Below are 10,912 nucleotides of genomic sequence, written 5' to 3' on the forward strand. Positions count from 1 at the left end.
GTTGAATCTTAAAAAAATTTCAATTGTACCTCTAGTTATCTCTAATGTAGGTGTAGTTCCAAATAGCTTAGTTGAGAATTTAAAGTCTTTGCATTTGAATGATTCAATAATTATCAAAATTCAAAAAGCTGTTTTGTTAGGAACATGTCATATTGTTCGTAAGTTTCTTGAACAGTCTGATCATGTTAGTCAGATTAGGTTAGCACCAGTAGGTCAGAGTAGTGTAGGTCAATTTTCAAGTGATGCGCGGATAAATGGTCGGTAGTTACGCTAGACTTTTGGGGATGGGGTGAGATTAGAGAATAATAGCAGACTAATTTGTATGCTGTAATTCTAGAATCTCGAAAGTTGTTCTGTTAATCTAATCAATGCATATCATTACTTGGTCTTAGTACCCGTAATGATAGAAGTCTTGCCTGAATGCCGGTCATTTCCGGGTCAGTGGTGGGTCTTAATAAAAAAAAAAAAATTAATTAAATTAATGTGATTAATGCATATTGCTTGGTCTTAGCAGTTAGTAATGATAGAAGTCTTGCTTGAATACCGTTAATTTCCCAGTCAGTAGTGGGTCCTAATAATAGTAATAATAATAATAATAATATTAACACCCATAACACATTTAATCAACAATGTTTTACAAGTCAAAATTTTGTTTAAACTAGCACTTTCTTGGAGGGATTCGGCATTAGTTGTGTTCCTTTCTAAATCTTTTAAGCCCATGAAATTTTTAATGTGTACTTTGGAACTTTTATGTAACTTTGCACTTCGAATGAAATTCTTTGAATCGTTATATCCCGGAGACGTCGTCCATGTGTTTTTTACATTGCCTAAGAGTAGACACGGCAACAATATAGACTTTCAGCGTAAATATTACGGCTACGGCAGAGCCGTTTATGGTTCGTACCAGGCTGGTTTAAAAGACCTGTAGTACTGATGACATAGTCGCTTATCAATGGAAGTTAACGGTTTTGACTGTTCGATATTTAGCAAAATTTACCGACGTTCTAACTCGGTTCGTCGTGAAAATGGCGTTTCAAGAAGCAACATGACAATATCGTACTCGGGATTCATTTTTCACTCACCTGTACCCTGTACCTATGAAAGAGACAAAAACACGAAACACCAGCTCCTGGACTTTTATTCACGTTTATGCTAATTACCCACGCACCCTACACCCCTTCCATTCTGTAAAATAAATGGGAAAATGATTTAAAGGGTCCGCCGAAATTGGCCGAGAAGCATCGAAGATATCGCCTCAGTTCCGAGCGAATTCATATATAGGAGTATAGCAGCTGAGTCATGGAAATCCGTGTCTGTGATTGGGCTTCATTGGCGCAAGTGAACCGACGCTCTGGCCGCTTCAGTTAAAGAATTCGGGGCATAAATCGTACAGTATTCAACGGAAAATGTCCGCAGAAAGTGTAAAAAATAAAAAATAATCTACAGATTTACCATTTCAACATATTTTTGTAACTAAAAATGCATTGAAAGCTCTTTTTTAATTATAAATTAAGTCAATCTGTTCTTAAGATATATGCTGTGAGGCGCCGCCTCACTTGCCTCATATGACGAGCCGCCACTGATTCAAATAATAAGGTTGCTAGACAATGCATGCATACTCTAGTTTACTTATAACCAAGGCAAAATACAATACCTTAAATAGCATTATGTTTTTGAAATTAGCAGAAACACGCATAATAAAGCCTAAGGTTTTAGAAGCAGCGGAAGTAATGCTGTCATTGTGTTCACAAAAACTTAAATTCGAATCAAATAGTACCCCAAGATCTTTTATCTTATCAACAGAGTTTAGTACAACACCATCAATGTTATACAAAGATGAAAAATAATTTACCTTACGAGTATATCTAACAAAGTTACATTTATCCCGATTAAGTTTCAGACCGTTTTGAGTACACCATACACTAATTTTGTCCAAATTCAGTTGTAACTCTTCGGCATCTTCAAGATTCATGACGCGAGAGAAAATTTTAAGGTCATCAGCAAAGGCAAGCGTGTTGCAATTTAAGCTTCAAAAAAAGGTCATCAATATATAATACGAATAACAGGGGGCCTAAGTTTGAACCTTGAAGGACCCCAGAAGTTGATACATATTCATTGGATTTAAAACCATTATAGAAGACGTAGTTTATCCTGTGCGAAAGATATGAATCAATCAGTCTAACGAAAGATGTCGCAAGACCAAACGCACTGAGTTTATTCAATAATATCTTGTGATCAACCGTGTCAAAAGCAGAACTGAAGTCGGTATATATAACGTCTATTTGACCTCCTCTATCCAGTTCTTCAGAAATAAACTGTGTAATAGTTATCAGATTGGTCGAGGTGGATCTACGTGGCATGAAACCATGTTGATTTGGAGAGATATACCGATGCGTCCCGTTGAAAATAGCTCTATAAATAATTTTCTCAAAGATCTTAGCAAAATTTGATTGGATGGCTATGGGTCGATAGTTTTTGAGAAGTGTATTGTCTTCCTTTTTGTGGACTGAAAGAATTTTTGCGCGTTTCCAAAAAGTTGGAAATGTTGACGAAGATATAGCTAGATTGACGATATTTAATAGCGGTTTTGCTAAAGCAAATCGAGCATCATGTATGAGAAAGCTTGGGATTTGGTCATCTCCAGCTGTATGCTTGAGTGGAAAACGAGCCATGATTTGAATCAATTCATCCTCAGTTACGGATTGGAGGTCGAAACAAATGCGATTGGTATGCACATCTTTATAATCCACATTTGACCCAGAAGTAAATATACTAGAAAAGGAGGAGGCAAATGCATTAATAATTTCTTGCGGTGACTCATATGCTTGATTCTCATGGTACATTATTCCAGGTATTCGCGTTATTCCTTTCTTCATCTGAACGTACTTGTACACTTCTCTCGGGTCTGATAGTATCGACTGTTCAATCTTACTCATGCAGTTACTGTACGCAAGGGATATCTGTGATTTACAATAGCTACGCAATCTTTTAAATTCATTAAGGTGAACTACGCTACCAGAGACACGCCATTTTCTTCGGCACCTATGCTTAAGTTTTAAATTAAAGATTATATCAGCCGTGAACCATGGAGGAAAAGTGGAGCGATTTTTGGTATAAAGTGGGACTGAATATTTAATAGTAGAATACAGAAGATCATAAAAATTTTAACAGCCTGATTCACATGAGTACATTTAATTACAGATGACCAATCAGTGCACCACAGATCGTCATAGAGTTTATTAAAATTAGCTTTGCGAAAGTTGAAACGATCACTATTTACTGCTGGAAATGGTATCAATTTATCAGAATTTTCCAAATCAATAGGAACTGACAAAGCTGGATGATAAAAATCTTTTTTAACCAAAGGATATTTAGCATGATCCACAACCATTGGACGCTTTAGATTGGAAAAAATTAAGTCAAGCAGTTTTCCATCATTATTAGAAATATTGTGCTGGACAACATCAAGTGAATTAGACAGATTCTGGAGTATTCGAAGTTTGGGACATGTGTTGAAATGTTTGTTATAAGTGGGAATATTGAAATCACTAATCAGTATAAACGGTTTGCTAATAAGGAATATTTCTAAAGCTTCAAGAAATGCTTCATAATCGGCAATGGGTAGATCAGGCGGTATATAAACAACAATGAGAAAAAATACAAACTTATTCAGAGAACATTTGCAAAAAACAAAGTCAATTTTTGGTACCAAGTCAGCTAATTCCTTCATGGTTTGAACTTCAAAGATTATTTTATTAGAAAGAGCGACAATGACTCCACCACCATCAGATTTGTTAGTCAAGTTACATTTTCTGTCACAACGTATGACACTATATTCAGAAGGAAAAAGTTCACTAGTTTTGACCGATGCATTTAACCATGATTCAGTAACGACAATAATATCATAGAAAAGTTCACATGCGTTAACATAAAAGGTATGAGTTTTACTACGTAGGCCACGGGTATTTTGGTAATAAATATAGAGTTTATCAGAAGTACTATTGGGCAAAGTCAGTTTAAAGATCTAGCAGATATAATAGTGAGGATTCCATTTCTATATTTGAGTGACAGATTCTGTTCTCCATTGGCGAGTCGAGTATTGAGTTCAGCTTAAGTGTTTCTGTAGAGAGCAATTTGCATTGGAGTTTTGTCAGATGAGATAAAGATTCCGTTTAAATCAGGTGTAGACTTAAGTTTAGAAGCATTGCGTAAGGCCTTGTTTACAGGTGTAGGTGAGGAAAAGCAGATTTTCAATGGGCGACAGCGGTTTACATTGGTAGAATCAAATTTCCCAAGTCTAAACAATGAGTATTCAGTTTCAGCTATATCTAAAGCACTAAGAATTTGAGAAACTTTGTCAGCATCTAAGATATGCTGATCCTTATTAGAATTGACCGTATCTTCTTTGCAGCCATATATCATAATGTTATACTTTCTTTTTTCACGTTCAGAAATTTCCTGAATAACTTTTTCAGTTTCTAACAATGGCGCTTTATTTTGAGTGGTTGATATAGTGGTTTTTAGCACCTTAATTTCGTCCTGCAATAATACAATACCACTCCTTAGAGCATTTAGATCACTTCCCAGTTCAATGCAGTATTTACACGACCAGGATAATCCTGATTTTTGATGCATTTTTCTTGCCTCAGCAGTAGAGACACCTGCACAATCGATTTTATATACCCTTTTGCAGACACAGCAATTGACAGATTTGTGTAATTCAACAGTGCTATCACAGCATATATATTTAACTGTACTCATAGTTGAACCTTGTCAAGAAAAGTAGAAAACAATAGGAGAAAGAAAAAGTATAGGACAAAAACTTCACACCAACGGTGCCGGTCGTGGTATCTTTCAACAGAGAATATAGGTACACTAGATAAGATCGGCAATGGTAGGAAATGGTAGATGAGACAGAGGTAAAATTTATTGTTTAGCAACACTGGTTTATCAGGGACAAGAAAAGAACAATCCACAAAAAGCAACAAATGTGATAAGATAATTCAATTGTCACTTTCTTACCGCTAACAAATGTGTAACATCCAACAGTTAGAATTAAATGGTAGTTTAACCACCACACCCAGAAGATTCGGCACTATTCGCACACTTAAATTTGTGTTTTTATGCACAAAAAATACCACAAAATATCGAGCAAACAGTGGACTATTTCTTGAGTCGAGTTAGATCAGAATTGAGATAGGGCGGGTGGGCGGGCCTTATATATATATATAATTTTTTTTTTGTAATATACATAGCCATCTTTTCACAACAAGAATCTTAAAACATGATTAAAATGGTACATTTTTACAAGGAAATATGGATTTTTTTAATTATGGGGAGGAGCCAAATTGCAACAAATTTACCATTTTAAACATGTTTTAAGTTTCATGTTATTAAAAATAGTCTGCACATATTAAAACAAAAAGAAAAAAAATGTAAGCCCGCCCACCCGCCCTGTCTCAATTGTAATGATTTTTTTTAATTGGCCGTGAACCATGGAGGCGGAGCTTAACTGCAAAATACTTATTTTTTCACAAGAAAATAAAAACATGTTTTTCAGTATCATGTTGTTAAAAGAAAACTATGTATATTAAGAGAAAAAAAACACAAAATATAGACCCCACCCACCCACCCCGTCTCAATTGTTATGACTTTTTTATTCTTAGAAACATAAAAAAGGTTTAAAATGGTACATTTTTGTAAGGAAATATGGACCAGTTGGTGGAGCCCAAGCTTTGGCTTTTTGTTAATATACATAGTATTTTTTGAAAACACAATATTCAAAAACACGTTTTTAATTTCTCGTAGAAGAAATAAGGATTTTGCATTTAAGCTTCGCCCTCTTGGCTCACGACGAATAAAAAAAAATCATCACAATTGAGACAGGGTGGGTGGGTGGGGCTATATTTTTCCTTTGTTTCTTAATATTTGTAGACTTATTTCGATAACGGAGTTTATAAATGACAATTGTCAGCTCTAAAACCAACGTTAGGGGAAAAAACAACTGCAACGGGAACTTCAAAGTCAACAGCAACTTTCTAAATCCCATTTTAGGCAGAAAAGTTGTTTTAGTGATAATGGAACAAGGTCGCTGATGACGTTTACATACTGTTTTAAAATTTAGAAGATAAATATTATCCCTTTAACTACACGTTCACTCATATAAGTCAAGGATAAGTATATAGATATTGGTTAGCAATTAATTTATTTCAAAGCACTTACTTTAATGACAGTTATCTGTATTTACAATTAGTTTATTTCACGTACCTACTAACACAGCAGCTTTGCAAATGCGCTCTCCTCTTTCGGTTGTATTCGCAAAGAAACTGTTGGTATTTTTTAGAACAGGCTGGATGGAAATGAATAGATCTAACATTCTTTATTATTATTATTATAGTTTCGAATAGTAAAGTTTTGCACACTTTCTGGTTGCTTAAAATTAGATACTTAAGCGAGTTTAATTTATTACTGAATGTAAAGCCTGAGAAAAAATTCCTCGTTGATTTATCAATAATTCCTCAGGTTTCCCAAACTCCACAACCCTACCTTCATCCATAATTAAAACTTTATCGGAATCCATAACAGTTTCTAAGCGATGTGCTATCACCAAAATTGTGCAATCCTTAAACTTTTCTCCAATTGTGGCCTGGATTGCTTCATCCGTTTGCAAATCAACGTTAGAGGTAGCTTCATCCAAGACAAAAATCTTAGTCTTCTTCAACATCGCTCTCGACAAACACAACAACTGTTTCTGTCCTACGCTAAAGTTGGTACCACCTTCGTCCACCAGAGTCTCAAGACCCAGTGGCAAGTTTGCCACAAACGCTTTCAAGTTGAAAGCCTCCAAGGCACTCCAAACTTGCGAATCACTAAATTCATCAAACGGATCTAAATTTTTTCTTAAAGGACCTACGAATAGTATTGGATCTTGTGGAATGATGGTAATTTTTGATCGCAAAACATTCAGAGGTACGATTTTGGTGTCTACGTTGTCAATGAGAATCTGACCTTCGAAATGAGTTAAACGAAACAGAGTGGACACCAGAGAGCTTTTTCCGGCTCCAGTTCTGCCAACGATTCCAATTTTTTCCCTTGGCTGAATTCTAATCTCAATGTTTTTTAGTACTAGAGGTTTGTCTGGAGAGTACCGCATTGATACTGATTTAAAGTCGATTTGTCCGACTTGGGGCCACGATGGTGGTGGCACGAAAGTACCGTCGTCTAGTTCTTGAGGTAATTCTGTGTATTCTAGTACTCGTTCTACAGAAGTCATGTTAGCGCTCAATTCGCTCCACATTTTCATGACGAATTGGACTAAACCTACCAAGATGTTTGCTTGACTGACAGCTAAACCTATATTTGCTACAGATGTCTCTGAAAGTAGTATCTTGTGGGTAAAGTTCTAGTAAGTACCGCGTGGTACTCACCTGTGTTGAAAGTTAAAAAACTGAAAGTGATAATTGTGGAATATATGCAGCATATTAAATCGATCCAAAACGTGTAAGTAAAAAATAAAGACTTAAATAAGTAGAAAGCAGAGGAATGAGCGTCTTGGTGGTATTCGAATTCTTCAACTAAAGGTTTTTGTTTGTTAAAAGCTCGTATTGTTGGAAGTCCGCGCAACGAAGTAACGACGTAAGTCAGAATTGGACTTTTAGCTGAAACATTGCTAGTTTTATAGGATAAAGACGGAACTGCTAACTTACTGATTCCTTCCAGCTTTCTCAGATTTCTGTTGAGCGGTTGAAAGAGCCAAGTGGAGAAATAAATCAAAGGAATGGCTGCCAACGTTGGTAATATTAACCAATAATTTAAAATTACTACAATTATCACTGTTCCAAGTGCGTCGAACGCTGATCTCACCATTTCGTATAAACAGAAGGGTACAGTTTCATCAACTCGACTTATATCTTGCGAGAACCGGTTAAGAATTCTACCGGAAGGGTGTTCGTTGAAGAATTTCATCGGAACTGCCAAAATTTTGTCCAACAACGTATTGTGTAACGTTTTTGAAATAGACATGCAATGTTTCATAAATATCACAGACAGAGTGTGATTAAGAATGAAGAGAAGGACAATCAAACAAGCGTAAACATATAAGAAGTGTTCTAACGTCAATCTGAAGAAATGGAAAGATTTTGTTTTGTTTGAAATGATTGGAAAAATAATAAACATATCGATGAAGCTATTTAAGGAATGCGTTAATAAAAGTAGTGCGAATATCAAACATGGTAGGATCCAGTGGCTTCCACAAAACCAATACTCTTTGTAAATTTGTCGTGTGCTATAATTGGTTGTAGCACTTTCATGAATTTCGGGAGGTAAATTGTGAGATTTAATGACTTCCTCTTGGATTGCTACTTCATCAGACTCCATAAAAACATTTTCACTCGAATCTTCCTCGACCACTTTTCTTTTATTTATAATATATCGTTTTTTGACGTTCCTCAAGTACTTCAAGTGATGGGTCGCCAACACTACACACTTGTCTTTCAAGTACCCCAAAATACACTGATTGAAGATGTGTTGCGCCACCCTGGCATCAACAGCAGCTAGAGGATCGTCTAACAAATAAATATCAGCATCTCGATACACAGCTCTGGCTAAATTTATCCTCGATTTTTGGCCTCCACTCAACATCACCCCTCGTTCACCGACGAGAGTTTGGTCACCGTTAGCGAAAAGAGACAAATCGTGTTCCAAAGCACACGTTCGAATCACTCTGCGATATTTCTTCTCGTCTTCTTCTTCCCCGAAAAGAATGTTTTGTTTAATGCTTGCGGAAAAAATCCAAGCTTCTTGGGACGCGTACGAAATTTTTCCGCCGACGGCAATCGAACCTTTTGCTTTAATTTCCTGGAGAATGACTTGAAGAAGTGTTGACTTCCCGCTTCCAGATTTTCCTGATAATCCAACTAGATCTCCAGGAAGGGCTGAAAAGGTGACATTTTCCAACACGGTGGAGGTATCGAAAGCCACCTTGACGTTGTTAAGATGAATTCCATAAACAGTTGGTTCAAAACTTTGGTATGACATTGGATTGCAAGAGTCAGTGCTTTTTGATGGCTGTTTTACGGGAGCTTTTTTGCGTCCCGAAAGAAGAAATTCTTGAATGCGAACAACCGAAGTTTTGGCTTCCGTGAAGAAAGTTGCAGCCAACTGAAAGCGTAGTAAGCCTATAAGAATTAAGTTTTCGTAGATACTGATCAGAGGGAAAATGTACTCAGGTGTTAAAACCACCTTAGTCAAAATGGCGCTTGCTACGCACAAAAAAAGCGCAATTTTCGTAACATACATCCTGATAGTGTGATTATTAATAGATAACAAATTAGCTCGAATAATTGTCTTCATTTCCGATCTACAAATCTGTTGTTAATTCAGACATGGTATAAGAACACACAGACATTACCTTCTAGCAGCTTTAACAAGTTTAGAGAAAGATGTTTCCCACGTGTACATCTTCACTGTTTGTATTCCACCGATGACATCATTTATTAAACGAATTCTGTCGTCGGTTTTCAAAGCAGCTTCCCTTTTTCTCAAAAACATTTGTTTGGAAACAACCACTAAAACGATTTTTTATTAAAGGTACTTAAAAGTTTCAACTACAGACACTGTACTAAGAAGAAACAAATAATTATAGAGATGCCTGTAGGTGCCGTGGGTCCCAAAACGACATTAATGTAATAAAGAAAAACCAAAATTTTTAAAGGTGCAATCCATAGGTAGTGACAAACGATCAAAACATCGTTGAATCTGTTTACATCGTTAAACAGATTTACTACCTGTCCAACAGATTTTTTTTTAAACGACTGTTTCTTCATCTCGAGACACTTTCTGTAAATTAGCGAAGAACAAGCAACTCTAACTTTGATTCCAAAAGAACTAAATTGCAAATAAAACCAGTGAAAATATAACACTTGCAACAGATTTACTGAAACAATTAACGAAGTAACCAGATATATTTCGATTCCGCCGACGCATTCTTGTTGTGTAAAGCAGTTCAAAAACTTCTTCATACAATAAGGTCGCAGTAACCTGAAATTAAGACGTGTTGGTGACATGACATCAACTTCAGGAACAGCTAACATCACTCCAAGATCAAATGGTAAAAGTATAAGCCCTTGTAGTAAATATTCTTTACCAAAGCTTTTTAAAAGAGCCCTTGTTAGTGACGGGCGCTTTTCGCAGATTTCTTCTTCCTTCCAAAAAAATTCCAACTTGTCTCCGAGAGCTGTAGCCTTGTGTTCTTTCGCAGCTTCGTACAAGCTGTTTTCAGTGAATGTGTGCGATTTTAATAAAATTGGTAGTTCCCAACTAAGAAAAGACCGTGTATATAAGTGAAATATTTTTAAAAGAAGTTACCAGAATAAAAAGTGTGATAAAAAATTAGACCTGTCCTTTGGATGGGCTTTTTTTTGCTTTCTTCTTTCATTTTGCTCCATTTAAATTGTTTTCCGTTTTTTTTTCTTATACAACTGAATATTCAAGCTAGACACACTTCGACTATTGGAAGTAGTTGTGATAATGATACTTTATCACATAGTTATTTTAAGTAAAGGTGTTTAAAGTGTGATAATGGTGTCATACTGAAGACTCGCATAAATCACTTTTGATTTACTGGTTCCATTACTTTTATACTCACTCAGTGAGTTAAATGCCTATACAGGGACATTTTTTTAACTCTGAACATACACCATAAAGTCCCTATGTTCAATCTGAAAAAAAAACACATCAATGTATTGGAAGTAAACAACCAATATTACATCAAACCTACGTGATTATTAAAAAAAAAAGATTTAAACTTGTCAACTTGTCAAAATATAATTTCAAAATTTGAGTATAAAAACAATGTTTTATACGACAGAAGAGAAAGTACAAATTTTAACTTGGTACCGTAGCCATTCAAGCA

At 35.7% G+C, this 10,912-nt stretch overlaps 1 protein-coding gene across 1 annotated transcript; it reads right to left on the minus strand.

Moving 5' to 3' along the window:
* Positions 1-1,997: 1,997 nt before the first annotated feature.
* LOC135138403 (probable multidrug resistance-associated protein lethal(2)03659) lies at positions 1,998-10,445 on the minus strand. The gene is made up of 9 exons (XM_064068374.1): positions 10,396-10,445; positions 10,039-10,317; positions 9,614-9,885; positions 9,410-9,566; positions 7,707-9,358; positions 7,428-7,658; positions 6,470-7,374; positions 4,273-4,539; positions 1,998-2,960 (listed from the first exon to the last, which is right to left on the minus strand). The coding sequence occupies exons 1-9, from the start codon at positions 10,443-10,445 to the stop codon at positions 1,998-2,000; spliced, it is 4,776 nt and encodes a 1,591-aa protein (XP_063924444.1).
* Between the last annotated feature and the right edge of the window lie 467 nt (positions 10,446-10,912).

Source organism: Zophobas morio, unplaced genomic scaffold, assembly GCF_036711695.1.
Source record: "Zophobas morio isolate AGI-343-1 ecotype UQ-CSIRO unplaced genomic scaffold, CSIRO_AGI_Zmor_V1 ptg000030l, whole genome shotgun sequence".
Taxonomy (NCBI): domain Eukaryota; kingdom Metazoa; phylum Arthropoda; class Insecta; order Coleoptera; family Tenebrionidae; genus Zophobas; species Zophobas morio.

What these genes read in the sequence shown, in the direction of transcription:
- LOC135138403 (XM_064068374.1), bottom strand. Translation starts at nt 10,445, where the DNA reads ATGGAGCAAAATGAAAGAAGAAAGCAAAAAAAAGCCCATCCAAAGGAC. An exon ending in TTGTTTCTTCTTAGTACAGT is followed by an intron (nt 9,567 to 9,613) that starts GTCTGTAGTTGA and finishes AAATCGTTTTAG; the next exon opens with TGGTTGTTTCCAAACAAATG. An exon ending in TTTCTCAGGCTTTACATTCA is followed by an intron (nt 4,540 to 6,469) that starts GTAATAAATTAA and finishes GTATTATTGCAG; the next exon opens with GACGAAATTAAGGTGCTAAA.